The following is a 26,477-nucleotide window of genomic DNA, read 5'->3' on the forward strand; positions in this document are numbered from 1 at the left end:
GGGGATCATCTTTTAGCGTGTAAAACTGTTCCATTTTGACTTATTTGAGGTGGTTACTTTGGCCTGATGGGCTATAAAAAGGGGTAATATCAGTGCTATGATTGGCATTCAAGTTGTGACTTTAATTTTATTTTGTATTGGAACCCCCTTTCATTTCTTGTACGAATTTATCAATATTACTAGCCGTTCCCCGCGGCGTCGCTCGCGTGTAATAAGAACTTCCATCTAAATTGATATAAAGAATGTGTAGATTTTACTGATGACTAATATTTTTGTAGCACCCAATGAGCTAAGGCACTCGGCACAGTCCGTCAGCCCGTCGGGATATTTTTTATTACTTTTCACGCGGACATTATTCCATAAAGATGGGTTTTTAAGTTTTTGGCCGCCATTTAAAAAGATGGCAACAAATCGAACCCAAAATACCATTCAGCCCGTCTATAGGTTAAAGGAAACCATTGTACTAAATATTTGTGAAATCGGTTAATACGCGCGGACTTTATTGCATAGAGAATATTTTCTTACATTTCTGGGCGCCATTTTAAAAGATAGCGAAAAATCGAACCCGAAAGACCATTCAGCCCGTCTATAGGTTAAAGCAAACCAGTGTACTAAATATTTGTGAAATCGGTTGAAACGCGTGTACTTAATTGCATAGAGAATATTTTTTACATTTCTGGGCGCCATTTTTTTAGATGGCGGCGGATTGGAAAAATCTTTCTTAGTACGCGCCTACTACTTATGAGTAACGTTCCTGCAAATTTTCAGCCTTCTAGGGCAAGCGGTTTGGGCTGGGCGTTGATTATCAGTCAGTCTGTCATTCAGTCAGTCAGGACTTTGATTTATATAGATATAGATATAGATTAATTCAGTGTTTTAGTGAAATGATTGAATCTATAAATTTAATAGTTGAAATTTTTAATTTATTCAGATCTCTAATAATCAGCCCGGGATAATTTATACACAAATGTTTTTTTTTATTTTTATTTTACACGCATCTTTCTTAAATAATTTTATATATTCCGCAGGCATTTTTTTAATGACTTAATTAAGAAACAGCAAATTTGTAAATTACGTAATTTTAGGTATTTTGTTTTTAGAACGAATATAATTTCTGTACATTTTTTTTTTACTCTTACAAATTGTCCCGGGTTTAAAAGCGAGAATTAATTATCAACAAAACAGTTTATAATAAAAAATTAAACATTTATTCACCGTAGTAATTTTATAAATTGTATAAAAAGAAATATGAATTAAGCAAAAACGAGTTTTCGATTTCTAAAAACTGAACTTTAACTTACGAATTAAAATTAATATTTTTTCAAATCTTCCAGTAAATTAAAATTACTACGGTTAATAAAGATACGAATGTTTAAATTTTAAAACCGTGTTTTCAACCTCATTATGACTCGTAGAAAACATAATTAGAGGTAAAATTTACATTTCTCAATTTAATTATCACGAATAATAATTTAGAAAATTTAAAAGAAAAATTTACACTTACGTAAAACGTTCGAAGGATTATAGAGTTCTTAACTTTTACACACACGTTGGGAAATTTGGTTTTTGGTCAAGTTTCTTTGGGTTTTTTCTCTTTTCTTAAATGAAAATCTACACTATAGTGTACGCTAGACCAGTCCTGGTAAAGGCGCCCGTACTGTCGGGGACTGTCCGGGTGCTGAAGAACCGTAAGGGGAATGATAGTAATAACTGCCCAAAGCTGCCACTAAGGAGTTGGAGGATTCTGGGGTAGCACCGCCGTGGGAATTAGCCGAGACATTGGCTGCTCCGGCCGCCGCGGCGGCCGAAACGGCGGCAGCTACGGCCGCTGCCCCGCTATCGTGATATAGGATAGGAACTCGAACCATTCTCTGGGCGGCATGGGCCATATTTGCCGCCTCTAATTCGGCGGCCAATTGTCTTTTCCATTTGTTCCTGCGATTTTGAAACCATATCTTGACTTGCGTCTCGGTCAAATGTAAAGAAGCGGCCAAACCCGCGCGCTCAGATGAGGACAAGTACCTTTTCATATCGAACGTAGATTCCAGTTGGAACACTTGACTACGAGTGAAAACGGTCCTGGTTTTCTTTTTACGTCGGTTCTTCTTGGACTTGTCCGAATCTCCGCCATTACTTCCTCCTCCGTTACTGCTATTCCTCCCGCAACTTCCGGCGTTATTAGCGCTTCCCCCAGACGACGTAGAACCATCCGCCGCGATGTCCTCGTCGTCGTCGCTCTGATTGGGTGCCGAGTTGGTATTACGTATCGTACTTCCGTTACCGCTTCCGGGACACTCTCCGTGCAGGTGAGGACTACTTTGTCCAAGGTGGTGACTATGGTGGTGGTGGGATTGATGCGAACCCACGAGTCCCGGATGCATGATGACGTGTCCTGATGAGGAGACTGGGACATGGAGCATGTGGTGCGCGATAGTATGATGGTGAGCCGCGTGGTGCGAATGGAGGTGAAGAGGTAACGAGGATGACGTGACTGTTTGTGACAAAGATGACGACGACGTCGGTGGCGGTGGGGTGATGGGCGACGGGGAGCGACTAAGTTCTTGGTCCGTTTGATCTGAGCGGATGGACGCCGTTCTGGCCGGGGATGGCACCTGGTTGGGTCGGGATGTCAATTGATGGTGATGGTGTAGTAATCCCGCTATAAAGAATCCAAAATATCGACTTTGTTAATTTAAGTCGTCAACTTAATACATATTTCACATTAGTCATATATCTTCCTCAATAATAACATCGGTTCAGATCATTTTTCTCCGCGGTTTACTATATGCTAAAATCTGAACTGATCCGCTATTATTAGGAAGGGTGGTATCGACCTACGCTTCCAATAAAATGACGTCGCTTTAGGGTAATTATACTCGCCTTTAATTAAATTGCAATGCTAATCAAATTACTCTTTTTCTTTCTTACAGTTATACGTGAACAAATCCAAACGTGCACTGGCAAAAACATCTCAAGTTGCCATTTTTCATTGCAACTTTATAAAACCAACTGCCATCTTGAATTCGAACCCGACGCATGTAGTTCATTTTGTGAACATTGTGGATTGCGCATCGTTTTTGTGGTTTCGCGAAAAGGCACGGTTTTTGAACCCCATAGTATCTAACAAACGCGAGCGGACGCATTTTGACTAAGACGATTGACTTTGACCGACGCGTTTACTTTTTCGCCACTGTAACGTTGAAAAGTGTTTTGAATCGCTCTCGGAAAGTTGCCAACTTCGCAAACAGACTCGGTTTTGATCCTGATTTTCAAACGAACTTACAAATAGAACATTTTCAATGAAAATACAAAATGAACTGTTTTCGTCGTCGGGAGCTTCAAGCGGAAATAACTGCCATTCATATGAAATGTAAGTAAACCAACATTTTTTTCCTTGATACCCATACGTGTCAAATATTAATGTATACCCACAATCTAGGAATTCGACAGAATTCCGAAACTTGCTCAATTCAATGACGTTTGACGTCATAAACAATTAACTATCGATATATAAACGTTGATTGGCGCAATCCCCGGGCCATTTGCATTAAGACTAAATCGTAATATAATCAAAAAGGCCCGAATACATCCAAATCCCCAAGCGTTAATTATAGTCTTCCCCAGCATATCAACTCTCTCTTAAATCAACAAGCGTATATACGATCCTTCATTGCGTATTAATAAAAACCAAACCCATTTGCCCTGGTGTTACATCCATTAATCGGCAATTTCCTTTTTCCCAAAACTATATATAAACGTTAATTCCTTTTCTTTTCGATACGCGTTGCGCCTTATAACGTCTGTATAGAAAACCCCAATCCCCTTTGCTCCAAAAACCACGCCATCAATAGAAAATAAACCCGAAGTTTTCAGAACCCCCAAATAAAAAAAATTGAGAATCACAATTTGCGTCGATTTTTCATGTTAGCCCAAGGATACGTGCTTTAGGAGCAAATAATGGAGCTAAAACGGAAAGATTTAACAATTGGAATCTTTATCTTCAAGACGTAGGCGGGTACTAGGTAAATAAAAGACGCTTGGGTCAGGATGACGTCAATAAAGGGGGTATGATACAGGATCCTCCCATCGTCGCTGCACCACAGTAATTCCCAGTGTCACTTCTACGTTTTTACGTTCGTAATGGAGGTTATTTCCTCGAGGATTACTTCCGCGAGTAACTTTAATTTGCTTCTGCAAAACCCAATGAAATCCCCCAAGTACGAACTCTACTAGTACCCCCTTAATCTGACATATACCAAAAACTGACCCTATATTACGCGGTGAAAGCCCAACTATATCGGTTTAGGAGCAGAAAATCTTACGTTCGAGGGGTGCTGCGTGGGAGGAAGAGAAACGGGCATCACCCCTAGCTACCCCACTCACTTTCACGAACTTCATTGGCAAAGGCTTAGCGTCCGCTAGTCGCTACGGGGTTAATTAGTTGATTGATTTTTGTCCCGTTGCAAGAGGGCTCTTAACGGATGAAGGCCACGCCCACCATTGAAGTGGAACCAATCATGGGGATTAATTTGAAAGGTAAACTTTTACCCGGCCTGGGATATTGGGGGTTTTAGGATATAAGGTAAAGGGGACGACGGGTAGGAAGGAAGGTTTTCGAGGAAAATTCGGGTTAAAACCATCTAGTCGTTAATTCGTTCTAATCTAGGGATACAGGGATCTCCTAATTGGGGTTTTTATGACCCCGTTGCTTCCCCCCTTTGCCCTCGCAGCCTCGCTCGCTTTCCAGACCATTTTACTATCAACCCCCCTCCCCCTCATTCCTTCTCCTCTGGTCTTTAGGATTTTCTAACCAACGCCCTTCTCATTTATGCACTACCCTTCTCTAAACTCTCCCCCCTCCCCGTCTCTTTGGGTTTTAAATGGAACCAGCAGCCTTCTGTTGAATGACGTTATTAAAAGGGTCCACTCTCCACCCACCAACTCCCTGCATTATAGGCGCATTCTTAGAAAGGTATACTAATTTGATAATATAAGTACTGTGGTTTTAGTGGGAAATATATACCCTTTTTAAGAGTGGTAATAGGAATTGACTGAATTTCTCCATGAAGACACGGACTTCTTAGCTGAGTGTATAGTTCATCTTTTACTGCGGGTCGAAAAAGCTCTGTGTTACCAAGAAGTGATATCTAGTTTATTAGGGAGAAGGTATAAATTCGCCACATTTCCAGCTCCAGCTTTATCTCTAGTCCAAACGTAGGTCCGGAGTTAATCCCCGCCTCTAAATTACAACCAGCATTTCATTGGTTCTTGAAAGATCACGCCAGCGCGACGCGAATGACGAAAATTACGTATTTTCCGACTGAGGAGAGGCGAAATAGCCTGGCCTCCGTTTACGTCCCCCCTTGTATTTTGAAAGGGGGACTGGGACTATGGCGCGCGAATACTTAGGCATCTTATACATTCTCCCTAATAAACTAGATATCACTTCTTGTTGTTACCGTGGGGCTATTTGGTCTAGATGTACTTAGCCCCAGCTTTAGCATGGTAGCCTAACCTTTGTAAATCAAGTTTGTAATTCAACGCTCCGTCGTTCTATACAGGGTGTTTCCTAAATGTCTATCAGAAACACCCTGTAAAAATTTTACTTCACTCCTGGTTGATTTACTCTTGCATTTAGTAAATACGTGAAGAATTCAATTAAGTTCAAAATTCTTGCAATTATTAAATTCATTCAGGCCACCCACCCATCCAAGATTTTCTAGATTTTTAACCCTTCTTCCTAAGTACTTTGCGTTAAAAATGGATGCTTCGTAAAAGGGAAGAAAAATTTCGAGGTATCTTCATTACATTGTTCTAGATAAATGATCGATTACACGCGATAATCGATTGCTTTTAATAGAACCGTTTTCCAGTGAACGACTAATTTCCGCGTACGCTGTTACCTGATATTGTTTTGTCGCCGCGAGAGTGGAGACTTTTCTTTAGAAATATCCCTTGTTATTAAGGCTTGACAATTGCGTAGGCAACAGTGGCGAAATTTTAACAATAACTAATTGCTTAATTGTTATCGGTATGTTCCGTAAAGACATTGAAGCGACATCAAAATAAACCGCACTCTTAATAATTTAATTGAAGGGTGACCATATTTCCTATATTTTCTTATTTTCAGATATCTTTCTATTAGTTTCTATAATTTGGGCATTTTTCCTATATTTTTCTGTTTTTCGAAATTATTTATAGTTTGTTCGGGCTCCACTGTTGGTTTTAATAGATCTCACAGAAAGTAATGGCGTTTTCCATAAGCTACTAGCAATCTGCCACCAACTTGAACTTAAGCTTGTATTATAAATCCATGTTTCCACCATGGCAATTCTCCTATATTATCCTTTTTTTTTTTAATAAAACATCTCCTATAATTTCCTATAAATCAATTGTAATTTTCCTATATTTTTTCAAGGCTTTGCCATGGTCACCCTGTGATTGTTCGGTGAAGTTCAGAATGGAATTTACTTTGCAGAACTTAATAATATGAAATATATTTTTAAATAAAATCTGCGCGAAGTTTTCTTTAATATACATAGAAGTTTGTTATTACAGCGTTTTTTAACGTAATAGATAGTGCATTTTTCCTCTCAATAAATACAATCTAAGTGCACGGAAATACAATTAATTACAAGCACGCGTCAGAGGCACCAATTTTTTACCTCTCCGAGTGACGTATGTCACGGAGAGGTTCTAATTTCGACGTGTGTGTGTGTCTGTCTGTGTGTTTGTCTGTTGTTACACCCACGTGACCGCGTTCGCAGTTTCCAAATCGGAGCAAACGTGTTCGCCATTTCCGAACTGCTTTCACAGTCACGGAAATGGCTCCTTTACTTGAGTTCTCACACCACCATCTTCTCGTCTTTGTCCATCCCACACGGACACCAGTCTGTACTTACTGGCTTCTAATCACCACCATCTTTTGGTCTTCGTCCATCCCACATGGACACCAGTCTGTATTCATTGGCTTCTAATCACCACCATCTTCGGGTCTTCGTCCATTCCACTTGGACACCAGTCTGTACATACTGGCTTCTAATCTCCACTATCTTTTGGTCTTCGTCCATCCCACATGGACACCAGTCTGTACATACTGGCTTCTAATCACCACCATCTTCTGGTCTTCGTCCATCCCACTTGGACACCAGTCTGTACATACTGGCTTCTAAACACCACCATCTACTGGTCTTCCGTCTATTCCACATAGACACCAATCTGTCTTATTGGCTTCTAACTCCATAGTCATCGTTTGGTTTAAGACATTCGCGGCGATCAGCTAGGGTTACGAGAAACGTCTAGCCTCCCTAGGGTGGGTTGTCCACCAAAGGTTTTCGCAATTGCGGTTGTTCTTGCTTTTAGCTGTAGTTCGACACCCTTATATACTACCTATTTGAGTAAGGTAATGCAACCGGCGTATGCTTCATTTCAAACGCCAAAATTAGTCAAGTCTCTCAAGAATGTCTAATTGTTCTTTATCAACGCGATGTAACGCTCTATAAGGCGAACAACTAACGAAGAAAATATTTAATATTAATTATATTTATTTTAATATTTAAGATAATCTAGTTTCTCAACTCAAAATTAAAACGGAAAGAGTTAAAAAGCAGCCTATGTTTTAGTCTGTGTGTGTCCGTCCGTTAGTGCACCGCGTTAGCAGTTCGCTTTGTTTTGTGGAAAGAAATCCTACAAAACCTTAATATTTGGTTTTCTCATAATATATTATTAATATATGGAAATATTTTTCGTAATTTCGATGCCTTTAGTGGTTTTGTAGCTATAAAGCTCTGTTTCATTCTGATATCCCAAGAATATTTTTTATTATTATTATTTGAAATCGATGTTTATATATTACTTAAGCTATACTACATCTGTTTATAGCATAATTCTTTCTAAAGTGATTTCAAGAAGAACGCAACTATATTGGGCAAATGAACTTTTATTTGTCATTAGGCCTAGTGAACCAAAAAGTAAACGCTTGGGTTTGGTTTTCGTTTCTGTAATACAGAGACATTAACGGTTCAGAGTGAGCCGAAAGTTAAATACACTTTTAAATAATTAGGCTTAGACTTTATAATCATGGTGGAAATCTGGGCCGCGTTCAGCAGAGCTCAGCGCTGTCAGGCGCTGTTAGCAGTGTCATCCAGAACGGGATTTTGTTATTGAATTTTGACGTCACGGTGCTCAGTGAGCCAGCGCGGTCTTCAAGGAAAATAGTCGGGTTTTTGGATAACGTGACGTAAAACGCGTAGTTCTCAGCTTGGCGAAAAAGCATGGAGGAATTAATACAAATAGCTCTTGCTGATTCTGATGAGACTATAGCTATTTAATTGGCGTGAAACAAGTTGATCACGCGAGAGCGGCGAGAAGTTTAAGAGACATGTTAGTTTCTATGTTTAATTATAAAAGTTGTTCTTATCTATCTCCATAAATATGTTATCATACAATTTTTGTTAAGCCTTTGTACCTTGCACGCTTTATTGCGCTAGCTTCATTTTTAAAAGACCGATGACCGGAGAAAAGCTATGACGACAGATCTCACCAGAAAACGTTTTCCAAAATCCGCTGTCTTTTTTGGTGAGCTCTGCTGAACGCAGCCCAGATCAGTGAAAGGTCTGATCGTAATCGGATTATAGCTTCGTGTGTTCATGCTTTTTATGGTGCGCATTTACCTTCAGTGTGTGTAGCCACAAATTAGCTTTGGTGTTATGTAACTTTAATCGTCATGTTGACAAACTAAGAAAATTGTTGAGGTGAAAGGAGAGGATAGTGTTTACATGGCAACCCTGTTGTGAATATGGCTTTGAACATAGAGGGTATACAGTTGAGGAGTAGCAAATTGGGCCTTTACAAATACGTAAAGGTAATATCCCTCCAAAGTTTTATCTCTTCATTTCCCGTTTTTCCCCCATCGGATGATTTTAATGTGTACAAGTATATCCTTATTGGATGTAAAATGTCGTCTGATTTACAGTATATTTGCTATGCTTTGTATACTGCTTTAATATTTCATAAATTTTAACTTCAGTATTTGTTCATAAAAAAAAGAAACATTTCCATAACTGGGTAAATAAGTTTGTAGGTAGTCCTTCTCTTGACTCGGAGAGGTAATATTTTGGTTTTCCCAACTTGTATTTTATTTTTTTTTTATTTTAAATGAAGTCATCTCATCGCGGACATAACTTCCGGTTTATATTCCTGGATAGCGCGCGTGCAACCCATTATCAAATCATTTGACAGAAAGTCACGGAGCCATGAAAACTGCTCGCGTGGTGCATCGTTCGTGTCACGAGACTAGTAGGCCCTTATACTTTGAAACTACGCGCATTAACATTTTGAAGAGGTACAAAACGGAACGGATTAAAACGCGACCCTTTTGTGACAAGGGGGTCCCTCCTTAGCCTTTCCATATTAAATTTCGTGACAGAAGTCACGGCTTCTATCATACGGGTAATAATATCTCTGTCAAAGGTTACGATGAACTGGCACGTGGCTTCAATCGAATGGGTTGGTTAATTATCTAAAATATCGAATTAATAATCAAACGGCGTAAAAGAGTTGTGTCATTAGTTAATGTCTGGTTGCCAATTCTTTTTTATTCTGACATTGTATTTGTAGAAATAGATTAAATTAGAAGTTAGTAATGACTTAATTGATTATCTCTTAATGCGGTTGAGTATTTGACGTCAGGGTCTTGACACTCGTATTTTTGACGGTATTTTCCAGGATATTTTACTCCAGTTTGTATTATATTTCTTTAGTGGATTGGTTTTACTAAAAAATCGACTTCTCAGGAAATTTTGAAGCTTACAAACTATAATTTTGATTCCATAACTAACAAAACTAACAAAATTAATAAAACGTTACGAAGACCATACCATCGAGTTTATTTACTTCTGTTTTAATATATATACATTTTAACCAATTTTTGCGGTTCACCTACGTTTACCTAAGGTTTACCCTTAACAAACACGCGCTAACAAGGACCAGGTGATGTTCAAACCTCCCGCCCCAATGCTTTCTCTTTGCCGAAGAGTCTTTTTTTTTTGATCGAAGAACATCTGCCTTGCTCTTGTTTTAACTTTTATAATTGAAAAAGAGGTACCGTAGGGATTGAATTATCTATTATTTTAGGCTTAATACGACATGTCTGTATAGGCTATATATTACATAAAAGTCATCGTTGCGAGACTGATGCTATACTTAATCTAAACGACAGCCTTTTTGTCGTTAAGTTACGCTTTAAGACGTTTGTGATTATTTTACGGATCCTTTTTAATATCAAAGTGACACGCGATGTTGAGAAGTTCATTCTTGAATATAAATTCATCTCCCGTTGCACGAGAAAGTATATTACTCCTTTTCGATCTATGAAATTGAATTTTTAAAACCGTTTTCTATTGGCATGGAGTAATTTTATAGGAGTGAAAGTAAGCGATTCCTAGAAAGTGCGTTACTCGTTGTTAGTTTTCCTAAATGTTACTTCACGGTGGCAGATTGCTATAGAAGCAAATGGAAAACTCCGCATTTCTCAGTATTCGCAATTTATTTAAGTTATAATTCTGTCGAAGAGGCGCGCATTATCAAAAGGCTAACATTACCAAGCCAGAAATTTTACACCCCTCTAAATTTCCCCGAGAAAATCAATGGAGAAAATACCAGCTCTCCTGAGGTGCATATGGAATGAAAACACGTGTACCTGGGTTAGATTGGTAATGTTTTGCTTTACACGATGGGGTCGCGTGCGCGCTTGCAGTTTGGATGCCTTGACATTACAAATTAACGAATGCTGTACTTACCAGATGAAATAGGTACATTTGCTTCGGAATTTCCATTGGCGGAAGTTTCTATTTGGGTCCATGGATACCACGGTGTTGGTTTTCGCGGAAAATCGCCGCCGGAAACGGAAGGGTGAACGTGTACGGGTAAAAAATGTCCAGCGGCTGACCCGCGAAACGCGGCCGATAAACCGGACAACGTCTGTGAGTCCAAACATACTCTGGCCGCCGCGGCCGCGTGCTGGATCGAGGTCGGAACGGTAGCGAACTCCCCGGCGGCAACCGCCTCGAAACACGCTGGGATTTGCGGTATGGGGGCGACGGTTCCGGGTACCGGACCTACTGATCTCTTTTTCGGGTCGCTCCTGGCCAAAATACTACTGATGGAGAAAGGGTTCTTATTAACAGTCGGAACGGGCGCTTGATTCAACCCCGGGGAAGATTTTGGCGGAGAATTGTCCGAGGAATTTGGCGCCGTTGGAGCCCCATTAGTCGGACTTGGCGTTGACTCCTTCCGTTGTTGATCCGTCGCCATGGTTTTAACTTTAAAAGTCTCCGAGTTCAACTTCAGTTCAACATGCCCGTTTTGACGCGAGTTCACAATTTGCGCAACTGTTCGACTCTAAGTGTCTTGTCAAAAGACTTTGAGCGTGCTTTAATGTCACGTTGCTCGCTTCCAAAACGGTTAACGGCAATAGAAAATTTTGCGCAATCTAGAAGATAGTTTGTACCAGGGATCGACTTTCACAGTTTCACTCCCCCTTATTATTTAACCCACCCCCTCGATACTCTCTCAAATTAGGCGCTCCTTTTGGGGTACCTAATAGTAACCCGGGCTCTCTCTAACGTAAAGTAGTCCCGTCGAGTTTGGTCCCTGTTAGATATCTAATAGCTTTTCTACCTGAGGAATATCAGCCACCATCAAACGGAGCGTTTTCAATGGCTTTTCCTTTGGCGTTCCCCCCTCTTTTCGGATGATTTTTGATTCCCCCTTTTACCTCGGACGTTTTACGCGCCGAGCTTCTCCTCCAGGCTCCGATCTCCTCGATTTTCTCTCTCGGTGTGTTGGGGAAAAGCCCCACGTTGCCCCTATTGGACAATGAGGCTTTGGAAGGCTTTTACAATGAAGGAAAAGGGATCGGAGAGGCGGAGTTTCGGGCAATCATCGGGGTTTGCCCCCGTATCTATCGGGGCTCCTCCCGCCAAGTGACGACGACGCGATCTCGACGATTTCCACTATTTACTTTTTCGTTTTTCAACCCCTGTAAATTCGGCTTCGTTAGAAGACTCTCTCCCTTCTTTCTCCGTTTACTTAACCGCGATAATTTTGGGGACTTTATAGGGGGCGGATAGGTTTTGTTCCCTTTTTTTATTTAAGAATGATTCTTTTGATTGGAAGAGTTAATTTGCGTGATAATCTTAACCGGAAGTAAATAAACTCGAAGTTGTATTAATTACGTATATATTACGCTGTAGTGGAATAGACGATCTTTAAATTTACCAATGCATTTTTAAATAACATATCAATTGGGGAAACTCCGTACATAGTAACAGGAGCGTCCGTATTTCACTCACGAAAAGAGACACAATCGTAGACAACCATTTCTGACTAGTTTACTTCGACCTTAGGGGGTCAGAAACACCGAAGACGACCTTCGAAGGTCCTTCGGCACTCCCAGAAACGAAATCCATTGATAAATTGTCGACTCGCGCTTGTAAGCAGCTTTCCTTTGTTGAAAAGTAGAAATCTTAAAATTCCATCCTCTTTACAAATGGGGAAGTGTCCTACCGAGTCTGCAGAGATCACGCCATGTACCTTTTTGTCATCCAGGTGTTTAAGTTTATCCTTTCACGTTTCCATTTATAGCATTTGAGTGGATTGTAAGATAAATAAATGTCTACAGAAAGTATAAGGTTTTTAGTGTTTTGAAGTCGCTCAATTCAGTCTAGTAATGTCCGTGATAGACACGACCGGAAATAATTGACTAGAACCTTCATTATGGAATGTGGAACAAATTTTATTGAAAATTTATGGCCAAAACTACGGTTTTTGAAATAAAAAAGTCAGCTCCAAATTTTTGAGTGGGATTTCTTGAATTTCATTTAGGTAATGAATTGCTTTACTGCAATTGAAGAGTATTTAACAGAATTTTACAATATAGAAAGATAACATGAAAGGCTTTTAATCAATTTGTATAGCAGTCCATGACAATAGACCATTTCGATGGTAAAAGGTGCTTAGGCAACCTTCAGTATCGGGACATACAAGGACGGGCTTACTCTCATGGCACTAAAAGTCCATAGCGCAGGCTCCAATTTTTATAAACTATTAAAAATTCTATTTCAGAGGTTAAATTACCATAAAAATTAACCAAGCCGCTCTGCTTTAAAAATCTGCACAGTGGAAACAAAAGAAAAAACGCTGTCAAAACCTTACACTAAGCCTAAAAAAAAGACAACCCACTTTTTTCTTAGCTCCCATCAGGCAGCCATGACGCGTTTAATACGAAGGGCACCCTTTGTCCGTCCCAATCTTTTCCCTCAACCTCTATAGTGATATATTTGATCGCGGGACCCTCAAAAAATGAATAAGTGAGGTTGACATCTTGTTTGGAGCTCTCTCCTATTATTCCTTCCTAAACTGAGTGGGTAAAAAAAAACAAGATGGGGAGGTTTTAATGTAACAAGAAGTATATTTTGCTGAAGTTGTAAAAATGCCCCGTGGTTAAAGTGATAGCGGACCCTCCTTACATGAAGTGCAATACGGATGACCCCTTAAATTTAATTAGGAAAATGAAAGAGCATTCTAATTTAATTAAGGGGTCATCCCTAAAATACTTAAATCATAACTCGAAAACAGAAGCCCGAATGAAAAAATGTCATAGAACATTTTCGACTCAAATCTCCCAAAGACCATCCCCCTTAATTTAGGGTGCAGACTTATTAAAAACACTAATTATGATATATTTGCATCTACTAATCTACTTTAATGAATGGACTTTTCAAAGTATATGTGCAGGGGTGTGAAACGAATCGCGTTGTATCTTTCAGTTAATACACTTCCGATAAGTCTATAGTGATATACCCTTTAGATTTCTATTGAAATCTAGCCTTACGAGAGGCATCAGGTATATATAATGGAGAGGGGGTCCAGTGGCACTAAATACACTTAAGGGGGCTTGGGGTTCAGCCCCTTTATTTTCGAGGTAGGTGGTAGAGTATTTTAGCCTCTTTTTCGCCTCTTTTCACCACAACGTGGCGATTACGCCAGTTTCATCCGTAAAATGCTGAACTGGAATTTACATCATCTAAAACTAAACTCAGAAAAATCAGGAAGATTTCAAAGACGATTTTACAATTGTTATGAAAGTCAGCGAATTACGTACTTTAATAGCATTTTTAAACGCAATTTTCTGACTTATCTGTATGTGAATAAAAGTGATCTAATTATTCTGTGAAAATTACTTAGACGTTTAGGGAAAACCTGGGAAGAGTTAGGGAATTTTGAAATGAAAAATCTGTTCCAACCATGCTGTCCTTAGATTGTACCAAGAAGTGATATCTAGTTTATTAGGGAGAAGGTGTAAATTAGCCACTTTTCAAGCTTTACCTCCAGTCCAAACGTAGGTCCGGAGTTAATCCCCGCCTATAAATTATAACCAGCATCTCATTGGTTCTTGAAAGCTTACGTCAGCGCGACTCGAATGACGAAAATTACGTATTTTCCGACTGAGGAGAGGCGAAATAGTCCGGCCTATTCCCCTTTTACTTCCCCCTTGTATTTTGAAAGGGGACTGGGACTATGACGCGCGAATACTTAGGAATCTTATACCTTCTCCCTAGTAAACTAGATATCACTTCTTGATTGTACTTAATCTTATTTTTTTGGAAAAAATCAGTGCATTTGTATGAAAATACAGACAGGCCAGCTATTGCCATTTGATTTATTGATAGAGGATGTTCTTCACATACCAACACGAGAACTAAAGCATATTTAATTGAATACTAAATCTGGCGTCTCTCGCTCACTTAGCCAATAAAATGTCGCGTTTCCCCTGTTCGTATAAAGCGAGTAAATCAGACAAAACTGCAACAATGATCATCATAAATTAATAAACTTAACGATAAAGCATTAAATCCCGCTCATAAATAAACTAGGCTATTTCTATTAAAGAGCTGGGAGAAGCTTAGCGCTTTCCCTTACCGATTACCTTTGGGCCTTTTTCTTTGAGAGCTCGGATTTAGTTCTGATAATGCGAGTCAAAAAGATCCACCAGGGACTCAGTTACTCCCTTAAAAAGAAAGCGTGCCTTGTAGGCCTGCATGCTGGGTGACTCAGTATATACCCCAACCGAATATAGACATTTTACACACGAATATCGTTAAGATTCAATTTCAGTTGTCACTGTAACTGTTATGGCTAGCTACCCCTTTTTGGTTTGCTCTTGGTTTCGCACCACACACAGGGCCCTCAGAGGTCCTATAATTTCTATAAATTTTTATATTTTTAAAAATGTCCTATAAAATCCTATAGCTTTGGCTAAAATCACCAAAAATCCTATAATTTTGGCTAAAATTGCCAAAAATGCTATAATTTTGAAATTTGGGCCAATTTTAAGCAACCCATCGGTTAAACCAGGACTCGGGTCTAAAAAATATCATAAAATGGGGCTGGTTTCCCTAGTATTATAGCTTAACTAGTTAAAAAATAGCTTGGTATATTATGGTTCTGATAACTGAACATTCAGTGCGCACCACCATGGATGAGTCCGAGTTTTGCGTGTGGCCAGCTAATAGGGAGTCTATTAGTTGTTACTACTGGTTCTTTAAAAAAATAATAAAAATTAATATTTCCTATAATTGTGGAAATCCTATATTTTTATGAAAAAATACCTATAATTCTTATAAATATTTTCGAAATTCGACCGGGGGCCCTGCACGGTGACACACAAGACAGTTCGATATTCATGGTGATATGTAAAAATTCGGGAAAGCCGCGATATTACAATGAATAGACGGCAGGCAGATTATCGTTAATGCCTCCTCCGATGTCGAAAGGGTCCTGAGATGACGAATTAAAGATTAACTTTGGAGATTTCCACCCGCGATCACTGTAGACTCGTTAAACGAATAGGGAGGATAAAGGATGGTAACCTTTTACCGGAGAATCCAAAATATACTTTAGCTCCGTTCAACTAGCATCCCGCGCATTGGAGGCCTCCGGGGGCCCACTAGGGTACACTGGAATACCCTCGGGACGCCTCGCTAAAAGCCAGTGACGAATTTTACTCTACTCCCGTATTCTATATTTAGCCTATTCTAAAATCTAGTGTAGATTTACGCACCAAAGAGAGATTATACTTCGTTTAGTTTTCTAACCAACAGATTCGAAGAGGTAGCACGTGTGAGTGAGGGGTAAAGCATTTAGCAGTATCATAAGTTCATAATATATGTTCACCATAAGTTTGTCAGTGGTAACTTACTGGGAGCTTGTCATGAAGTGACGTAGGTCATAGATTCGAGGTAAAGCGACGACTGGTGAGGCGCTGTCAATGGCTTAGTACAGACTAAATAGGGAGATGGACTGCAAAAACGAGTGTTGTCAATTCTCGAGCCTTCTCTCAGTAAGTCTCTTCCATAGTGTCATATTTATGGCATTATTCATGGTTTAAAGCTTTGAATTCAAATCTATTGTTGTCCGACCCCTCGCGTTTGGAGTACACTTTGTGACTGTTCCGCGTAGTTCAGTGCGGGTTTTGAAGTGGATGTTAGTGTATAAATGCCACTTCTTTCCTTCTGTTGCCTAATTGACTACCTTTTCCGTTGTTACGATTCATTGGGCGCTGAAATATACACTCTGGTTCAGTAGATACATACGCGTATTTATTTCGGTAAATCAGTTTTTGTTAATTTAGGCCTATTACAATCTAATCGGATTTACGTTATTTTTGAAGTTTCAGAGTTTAGAGGTTAATTTTTATTCGAGATTTTGGTGAAATTTTTAAGACCCCTGTTCTAACCGTCAAGAAAATTTCTGTCGTCCAACTTCACCTTTTTTCACATCGTTTTTTTTTTAATTTTCTTAAGCTTAAACGAGTTAATTCATTAACTTTATTCAATAAATAACATAAATATTAAAGGAGATTAGTTTTAATTATGTCTGATAAAGTTAATTGGATGACGTTCATTCGTTAAATACGGTTTAATAATTAATTTCTACCGAAAAAAACACTATTTCAAGTATTGATTTAATTACATCTTATTTAAATCCTTAAAGAAACGTTAATTTTTATTCTTAAATTAATTCAAGTTAACGGTAGCTCTGTTTTTTTTTAATTAAAAACTGTTTGGAGATAAAACAAGACGGCCCAAGGGCTCGTAATAGTAGCCACATCGTACGAGTGAATAGCCCCTCTATACCCTACCATAATGAGTGGATAACCCCTCTCTACATTACCCCGTGAATAGAGCTATCCTTTACAATGCTTAAATGATTTACCGTACATAAAATCAGAGTGAATAGCCCCTCGATGCCCTACCCTAACAAGCTCAGAAGTATCCGACCCCAAAGATACAAGTTCAGAAGTATCCGACCCCAAAGATACAAGTTCAGAAGTATCCGACCCCAAATATACAAGTTCAGAAGTATCCGACCCCAAATATACAAATTCAGAAGTATCCGACCCCAAAGATACAAGTTCAGAAGTATCCGACCCCAAAGATACAAGTTCAGAAGTATCCGACTCCAAAGATACAAGTTTAGAAGTATCCGACCCCAAATATACAAGTTCAGAAGTATCCGACCCCAAATATACAAATTCAGAAGTATCCGACCCCAAATATAACTTCCGAGCATAAAAAATTTCGCCAGACCCACGCCGTTTCGAACCCAAAGCCTTCCGGATGGGAAGCGGATGCGACAACCACTACACCATTGATATGTATACAAAGACGGATCGTTTGACTAAATCTTATTTGAAATAAATACTAACTCTAAAAAAATAACTTCGGTATCTGAGCACGAACTTCACTAGGTACTGACCCTATATGAACCTTCTTTGAGCTAATTTAGTTGTGAATTTAAACAAACGAACATAAAAGAATTTCTCCGCACCCACGTGGTCTCGAACCCGGGGCCTTCCGTTTGTGAAGCGGGTGAGATAACCACTACACATCAGATACATATACATGTAGGCATCGTTTGACTAAATCTTATGTGAATTAAAAACTAACTATAAAAAATAACTTCAGTGTGTGAGCACTATCTTAATTAGAGAAGACTTCATTGGGAACTGACCATCTTCGACGATTGAGCTTTCTGTCACTGTCATTCAATGGCGCTACCAACTGCGCCACGATACACGATGCTGAACTCTCTTTGAGCTAATTTAGTTGTCAATTAAAACAAACGAACGTAAAAGAATATCTCCGCACCCACGTGGTCTCGAACCTGGGTCCTTCGGTGTGTGAAGCGGGTGAGATAACCACTACACAGCAGATACATATAAAAATGAACATCGTTTGACTACATCTTATTTGAATTAAAAACTAACTATAAAAAGTTACTTCGGTATCTGAGCACGAACCATTAGACACGACTTCACCGGGCACTGACCACTTCGAGTACTGATCCACTGTTGGATACTGACCACTTTGAGTACTGATCCACTAAGGGATACTAACCACTTTGAGTACTGATCCACTGAGGGATACTGACCACTTCGGGCTCTGACAATCTTCGAAGATTGATCTGTTAGGTATTGGCATTCAACGACTCTACCAACTGAGCCACGATACACGATGTTGAACACTCTTTAATCTAAATTAGTTGTGAATTTAAACTAACGAGCATAAAAGAATTTCTTCGCAGAAACGCGGGCTCGAACCCGGGGCCTTCGGTGTGTCAAGCGGGTGAGATAACCACTACACTGCAGATACACATACAACAGGGCTTCGTTTGACTGAATCTTATGCGAATTAAAAACTAACTATAAAAAAACAACTTCCGTATCTTCATCAGACTAGACTTTATTGGATACTGACCATCTTTAACGATTGATCTTGCAGGCACTATCATTCTATGGCGCTACCAACTGCGCCGCGATACACGATGTTGAACTCTCTTTGAGCTAATTTAGTTGTCAATTTAAACAAACAAGCATAAAAGAATTTCTCCAGCACCCACGTGGTCTCGGACCCGTGGCCTTCCGTGTGTGAAGCGGATGACATAATCACTACGCCATTGACACATACACAAGTACGGATCGTTCGACTAAATCTTATTTGAATTAAAAACTAGCTATAAAAAATAACTTCTGTATCTGAGCACTATCTTCATTAGACAAGACTTCATTGGAAAATGACCATCTTCGAAGATTGATCTTTCAGGCACCAGCATTCAATGGCGCTACCAACAGCGCCATGATACACGCTGCTGAACGCTATTTGAGCTAATTTAGTTGTCAATTTGAACTACAAAGCTTAAAAAACTTCGGCGCACCTACGCGGTACCGAACCCGGGCCACTCCGGATTTGGGGCGGATGAGACAACCACTCCACCATTGACACGTATAGAATCGCAGATCGTTTGACTAAATTTTATTTGAATTAAAAATTAACTCTAAGAAAAAGAACTCCGGTATCTGAGCACTGAGCACTGACCATTAGACACGACTTCATTGCGGTACTGAAGAAATTGAGGTACTGACCCCATATGAGATACCGACCTCTTTAGGTACTGACCTCCATTGGGATACCGACCTCTTGAGGTACTGACCCAAATTGGGATACCGACCTCTACGAGGTACTGACCCCAATTGGGATACCGACCTCTTGAGGTACTGACCCCAAATGACTGAATGTTATGCGAATTAAAAACTAACTATAAAAAAACAACTTCCGTATCTTCAATAGACTAGACTTTATTGGATACTGACCATCTTTAACGATTGATCTCGCAGGCACTATCATTCCATGGCGCTACCAACCGAACCGCGATACACGGTGTTGAACCCTCTTTAATCTAAATTAGTTGTGAATTTAAACTAACGAGCAAAAAAGAATTTCTTCGTAGAAACGTGGTCTCGAACCCGGGGTCTTCGGTGTGTGAAGCGGGTGAGATAACCACTACACAGCAGATACACACACACGAGGGCTTCGTTTGACTGAGGAGCGCGGTAGGAAACCGGGAAAATCTTCATCTATTTAATTAGCACATATATAAAAAGAAAATAAATATAAAAACCCCAAACATACAAATTCATAAGTATCCGATCCCACAGATAAAAATTCAAAAGTATCCGACCCCAGAGATTAAGATGGACCCCACCCCACATCACTCCGACATTTTAGAGATCGAGCTAAATAATAAAAACTCGGTCATACTATCAAGTATCTATGGTTCAGTGGGAGAATGTCTGTCTACTGCGTCAGCGACGCGGGTTCGCTTCCCGACCGCGATCCGAAAAAAAAAATTTAATTAATATTAAATCTCTAACCGAGCACAGTTACCCCTATGGGTGGGTTGTGGTTATGTAAAGTTCCTTTTAAGCTAAAATCTGACGATAACGAAGCGACAACCCCGGCCACTACTACTACTGCTACTACCACGACGACGGCTCGGGTCAAACTAAGAGCCTCATCGTATACTACGATGTGGCTAAAAAATGAGACTGTCTAATCCACAATGCTTAGATTCAAAGGAATAGAACTAGTTTATGCTAACCAAAGTATGTTTAGTCTCCCAAAAAAATGTTATGGATATGAAGAGATGAAAATGAAGTTGACAAGGGAAGTCTGTCGATGATTTCCTTCTTTAGATAGGCGTGAAAGTGGTCACGTGGCCGTAAAATTGGTCCTCTAGTAGCGACGAGTTCGCATTACATTTGTAGTAGTAGTAAAATGTCGAATGTATAACCTGTCATGGAAACTCAGTAAACGTTCCTTTAAATGTAAACAAGCGCTTCTGGGACAAATCCGCACCTCAACGTTCAAACTTGGTTTCTTTTTTTAGGGAAAATATACTCGAAATTGGAAGCATTTTTGAATTCCCTCTACAGGGAGATGAACGCTTCTATGCCGCTTGTAAACTCCTGAATTTGCACGGTACATTCGCGCTGGTTTTTTTTCTTCTTCTCTCTTTTCAAAATATGTAACTTAGATGGAACATGAAACTGTCATTTTTTACCAAAATATAAATATGTATGTTATGTGGCTATGAAGATGTGTTTATAGTTGGTATTTTCAGAGTGGTTTGGGATTGAAATGCCCTTGGAAAAAAATGATGCGGCCTTTAAAACATATCGCGTCGGTTTTTCCAATTTAGACGAGTTTTGGAGTCGTTTTACGTAAACGCTTGTGTAGATGCGATGCAGAATCGAAAAATATAGGTTACATAAATTTTTCAAGAGGGTTGTTTATCTATTGAGAGATATATATCTCATCAAGTTTATCTTTAATTCCCAAAAATAGACTTGGTTTAAAATAAACCAGGGATATATTTAATTATAGAAGTAGGAATGGAGAACAGAGTAATCTGGGCGCGCGTCAAAGTCCCGGACCCCCTTCCACGGGACGGAGGGGTATGAAGGAAGCTAGGTGATAGAGGTAAAAAGGAATTACGTATTTTTCGCCGTCTTCGTCAGCAACGTCATCAAAACGTATAGTTTAAGTGAGCCAATAAGATAATGTAAACTTTTCGTTACGACGTGTTGGAGGGAGGGGCTCTATACTGGGTGGTCTATGAGTCGGACTGAAGTAGATACTAACCGTTCTCCATTCTTACTCCTAAAACTAAATCTATCCCTGAATAAACTAAAGAATTATTTATAAGAACGGAAAATGAATTTCTAGAATCCAAATAGATATTTTTTTTTCTCAAGCCTTCAGATATGACGTTACGACAAGAAAGCGTATTTATTCGATTAGGTGTGATCATTGGGGGGCCGTCCTACAACGTCAAGCAGCAATATTCGGGGATATACCCTATTTTGGCAGTATCGCTTCGGAGAATCATAAAGATCCCATCATCTTGCTATCGCTCCGCCTTCTCATTGCTTTTCTTCACTTCATCTTGATCCCAAAGAGTGAGTGAGAGAGAGAAAGAGGAAGGAGGTAAAAAACTCTCTCTTGCAAATGGGTCTTTTCCATCCCGAGGCCATACATTTAAAATTTAAATATTTTAAAAGGCGCGAAAGATGGTTTTGGCGGGTGGCTACAGGCTATGGTATCCGAGAGAGAAGGCTAAGCTACACTTTTTTCCACATTTAAATATACACGATCTGAAGTAACTCAGGACTGGCTATCCGAAAGCAAATTTGCATTGAAATGGGAGAACTATTTTCGACTCGAGCTCGTCTCTCTCTCTCTCTCTCTCTCTCTCTCTCTCTCTCTCTCTCTCTCTCTCTCTCTCTCTCTCTCTCTCTCTCTCTCTCTCTCTCTCTCTTAAGAACTTTTTCTCTCCCCCCCCCTCTTTTACGTTTTGGGGTCTTTTTTTTCTTCCTTTTTTGGTAGTTTATTTTCTTTCAAGGAAAATGCCAGGAATTGCACCGGGAATCTTAAAGTAGGAGTTTTAAATAAAAGGGTGATACGCCAAAATAGTAAATACATTCGCCGCAAGCATGTTTTTAAAATTGCATGAACGTATTTTGGGTTTAGGCTTTTATATAATGGAACCCTTCTAAAAATTGCTTCGCATTTTAAGCGGAGTTAATCTTTGAAATGTAACGTAGCTCATGGTCATGATGAATAATACAGGGAATTGGATAATTAGCCAGACATCTTATATTTTTGAAAATTTCATTACAAAAGAAATCGAATTATTAATCTGATAATCTTGAACAATTTCTATAGTTAAAAAGAATTCGATTTTCAAATTGTAGGTAGGTTCTATGACCCGAGACGGTTTTCAACTTTTAAAGATATATTATAACATAACCTTTCCATTAGCATAAATATTGGCAACAAAAATACGCTTTTTCCGAAATGTAACGTACAAGTTCTCAACTTTCCCCAAAAACTTTGTATGTATGAGTTTTATTTTTTCTCTCTCTCTTTGAAAAACATCTTACTTCTTTTTTTAAAAGGAGTTTTTGAAAGAGTTGGTTGGCAACCCTCGTCGGTTGTAAGATTCTATCGAGGAGTAAATTCCCATTCCGGAAAAGAAGAAGAAGCTGCTGCTGCTAGAAAATGCTCGGGCTTCTTTTAGGAACGCGGGCGTTAATTTTATGCATTGAAATAGAGATACGTTTTATTCATAGCTGTCCAAATGTATAATGTCTTCCGAGCTTTTTCATCCGTAAAAATACCTAGTTTGGCTGCCACTAACATCTCCTTTTCCTTCCTTCTCTAGCTCCAAATCCCCGCTCTTTTTAGCTTGGAAAACGAGGCGTTACAGACGTCTCATGCAACTTGAAGTTATGTCCGGTTTTATTTTAAATTGCGTGTAATTCATAGAGCTTCAAATATATTTTTAAATTATTTGCTGATGTTTATGGGTTGAATATAAGACCTTGTCGGTGTTTTTTGAATACTTGGAAATTGAAACCTGATGATACAAAATTTTAAAGAAAAATGGCAACTGGTCCATGTAAATTCGAGGGATTATCAAGGATTTTGTGAATTGACCCTAAAGGTCTTGTAAACATCTGGAATTTTGGTGAACTGGTTTTAACGTGTTTAGGGCAAAATATAGAAAAACTAACTCAAAAGTACAAGAAGAAATTAAGGGACTTTGCAATCTTTCATAGAGAACCTCCTTACTTATGGTCCCTGAACTTTTTCGTTTGAAGGTAAACACGGAAGGCAATCCGTTTTTGAAGGCGACATCTTGCTCCTTCATCTTGTTTACATATATTCTAGAGTCGTCTTGCAAGAAAATTCTATTTTTTTTTTCTATCTTGAGTTCCTGAATTTTTTACACGTGTTTTTTTTTTCTCCTCCTCGTCTCATAGGGTGCAGCACGTCAAATTCGGTTCAGTATATTTTTCCATGGGTGTTACGGAACTTGAATTGAGGGGGCGGACGGTAATCTTCGAGGGGTATAGGGTGGTATATTTTTTTTGGCGCGAAATTCTCGCGGGAAATGGTTCATGGGGGGAGGGCGCTTCGAGCGCGTGTCTATCTCCGCGTGCAATTCTTTTTTCCCGCTCTTCTACAGTTGATGTTGCGTGAAATTTTCTAATGTGTTAGTGATCAGGAAAATCTAGCCACGCGTGGAATGCGGCTGATACTCTGATAGGAAGGGCTTTAGCAACTATTGACTGCTTTTTTTTCTAAGAGGCACAAGTTCGCGAGTTTTGGAGTAGATATATCTTGGAAATGGGATTTTTATTTTTAGACATCCGGGCTTATAAAATGAATATTTTTTTTCGTTATCAATTTTACATATTTTAATATTTTACTAGGCCTACTAGTTTAGTTAGATCATAATACGACATCTTTGTGCTATACCTTACTGTCTCGGGGATTTTAATAACCACACTACTTTTTAACAATCCTTGTTTTTTCAATTTTATGTCGCTCTATTTCCTCTCATTTCTTAATCATCTTTAATTATACATTTTATGACATATAAGTCAGAAAATAATGAAAATAATTTTCGGAATTATTTTGAAATTAATGCAGTTTTTCTTTTTAAAAGCAAAATTTCATTTTAATTTTACCCATTACCCCTGTTGGGTAGCTTCACGGCGATTTTTGGTGTACAGCAAGGTAAACATTTCTACAGGGGCATTAGGAATAACATGAGAGAAATTACCCCTTAATGTTGGCTTTCACGTAATATTAAATATTACAGATTGTTTACAAACTTTTTCGAATTTTAAATTACCTCTCAAAATATTCTCTTTTAAAGAAGCAATTTTGGAAAAGCAAAAAAAGAAAATGTTTAGAAAATTCGCTAGGCATAGAGATAAAATGTTTTCATTCCCCTACTCTTTGATCTACCCACTCGAAAGGTAGAGTCTAATTATTCGAAAAACGTGATTGCTTAATTAAGATTTTTTAATTAACATCCGCAATTAGCGCGGTCAATCTTTAAGAAGGGTATACAGCGCATTTTTCTGTTCGACTTGAAGTATATACCCAATAAGTACTTAGGACCCCCAAAGTAAAAGCACGAAACTCGAGTTTCGTATATTAGATTTCATCCTTGAAAAGCAAAATTCTTTCAGAGTGTATCTTCTTTATTTTCTTTTAAACTTTACAGCTTATGAGATTGCACTCGTCTATATAGTCTTGAAAGAGTTTACCAGGGTTTTCAAGGCGATTTATGTTAGATATCGTTTTCAGGAATATTCTTTTTAAATGGGTAGGCGGTTGAGGGCGGAAGCGCTTTTTTTATAGACTCTCTATCTCTCTCTTTGGGCGTTATAACGCTTGTTTGAGCACGAAACCAATCACGAAAGATTCATTCGTCCGTCCATCGTAAACGCTGAGCAAACACAATCGTATTGAACGCGAAACCAAGCTCCCCCCCACCACCACTCTTCTAGAAAAACTAACCACGTATGTACCTTGGGAATAAACACGTTGAGCACGACCTGCACGTGAAACTCTAAATTTTGAGGTTTGCGTTTCAAAAAAAGTGAAAAAACGTTTGGCACACAAACTTGTAGTCTGATTATTAGCAAGGAATTTCAGTGAATTCATTTGTAACAAGGAAATGTTAAGAAAATCTCATGGAGAATTCTCACCGAGAATAATGTATTTATGGTTAAGAATATATTGAACTTCATGGAGGCATAACTGCATAAGGGTGTTAGTTGAAGTAGTTTCCATTGGCCAAAAGCGTGTAGCACGCTTGAACAGAATTAAAGAACAGACACACAAAACACAATTCTATCACATCCCACCATGCGTTAAACCGCACGATAGCGATAAAAAATAAAATCAGCATAGCAGCGATAATATTAATACAGGGAAATATGGTGTCCCCATTCCTTCTGTCCAGCGCTGAATGTTTGTACGATTTTGGGGATGTAAGCCGTATCATACGTCGTGAGGTGTGAAAATCCGAGTTTCCCGCGTTTTAGGGCAGCAAACGCGCATTACGCTTGGAGAAACCCTCTCTATAGAGCCGGAATTTACGTCCGCTTCACTTAGCAAGTTCGGTCGGAACGTATCAGCTAAGCTTCCCCCCTATTGGCTAATAACTTATTCGAACCATTATAACGCTATGCAAATCGTAACGCATCGCTTAGTTTGGCAAATTGAGATCCAGATAGCCCCGAGCTCGTCAAACCAAACTGTCTATTTAATAATGAGCACCATCTAGCCTTTACTCCTTATACGTACCACCAACACCTTTTACTCTTATACCATTCTACGTCAAGTTTATTCGCGAAGAACCCGCTTAATGCAGATACGAGCAACGAGTTCTAATTGTCCCTGTAAACAGGACTGCTCCTGGTACTAGCGTGTGACCATGACGCGAAGATACACTGGAGGCCTATTCAGACTAGAGTAAAGTTCTTACGTTCCCATCCCTCGCCTCGTTAATTTTGTTTCGGTCGCGTCGCGGTACGTTCATTTCCCTGTTCACATGTGAAAGCAGACGACTTAAAACGAGTCGCGTATATCTGGTGTTTTTTAAGTCAAGATTACTAAAATACCGTGTCAAGTATCCTAAAACCTTTCATATTTCGTCTCCTTAAGCGTAGCTCACTCGATCACGCGTCAGTAAGGCGTGATCGAGTTTGC

The 26,477-nt window shown here is 39.2% G+C and overlaps 2 protein-coding genes and 1 long non-coding RNA gene across 4 annotated transcripts in view; 2 read left to right on the forward strand and 1 right to left on the reverse strand.

Moving 5' to 3' along the window:
- LOC149623484 (uncharacterized) overlaps positions 1 to 3,236 on the forward strand; it is a 57,965-nt gene extending 54,729 nt beyond the window's left edge. Inside the window, exon 3 of the long non-coding RNA XR_016374738.1 lies at positions 2,931 to 3,236. This is a non-coding gene — a long non-coding RNA (uncharacterized LOC149623484). The remainder of the gene's footprint in view (positions 1 to 2,930) is intronic.
- On the reverse strand, positions 902 to 11,631 carry LOC149623485 (uncharacterized). The gene is made up of 2 exons (XM_089852484.1): positions 10,800 to 11,631; positions 902 to 2,659 (listed from the first exon to the last, which is right to left on the reverse strand). The coding sequence occupies exons 1-2, from the start codon at positions 11,311 to 11,313 to the stop codon at positions 1,629 to 1,631; spliced, it is 1,545 nt and encodes a 514-aa protein (XP_089708610.1). The 5' UTR covers positions 11,314 to 11,631; the 3' UTR covers positions 902 to 1,628.
- The window catches only part of LOC149623486 (protein slit-like), a 327,465-nt gene continuing 304,275 nt past the window's right edge, over positions 3,288 to 26,477 (forward strand). For both annotated transcript variants that reach the window (XM_089852459.1, XM_089852458.1), the window contains exon 1: positions 3,288 to 3,370. The gene's annotated coding sequence lies outside the window, so the exon portion shown is untranslated. The remainder of the gene's footprint in view (positions 3,371 to 26,477) is intronic.

This window comes from Phalangium opilio, unplaced genomic scaffold (genome assembly GCF_054372755.1).
Source record: "Phalangium opilio isolate 3A_F unplaced genomic scaffold, DU_Popi_V2 ptg000113l_1, whole genome shotgun sequence".
Classification (NCBI taxonomy): Eukaryota; Metazoa; Arthropoda; class Arachnida; order Opiliones; family Phalangiidae; genus Phalangium; species Phalangium opilio.

What these genes read in the sequence shown, in the direction of transcription:
- LOC149623485 (XM_089852484.1), bottom strand. Translation starts at nt 11,313, where the DNA reads ATGGCGACGGATCAACAACGGAAGGAGTCAACGCCAAGTCCGACTAAT. An exon ending in AAATGTACCTATTTCATCTG is followed by an intron (nt 2,660 to 10,799) that starts GTAAGTACAGCA and finishes GATTCTTTATAG; the next exon opens with CGGGATTACTACACCATCAC.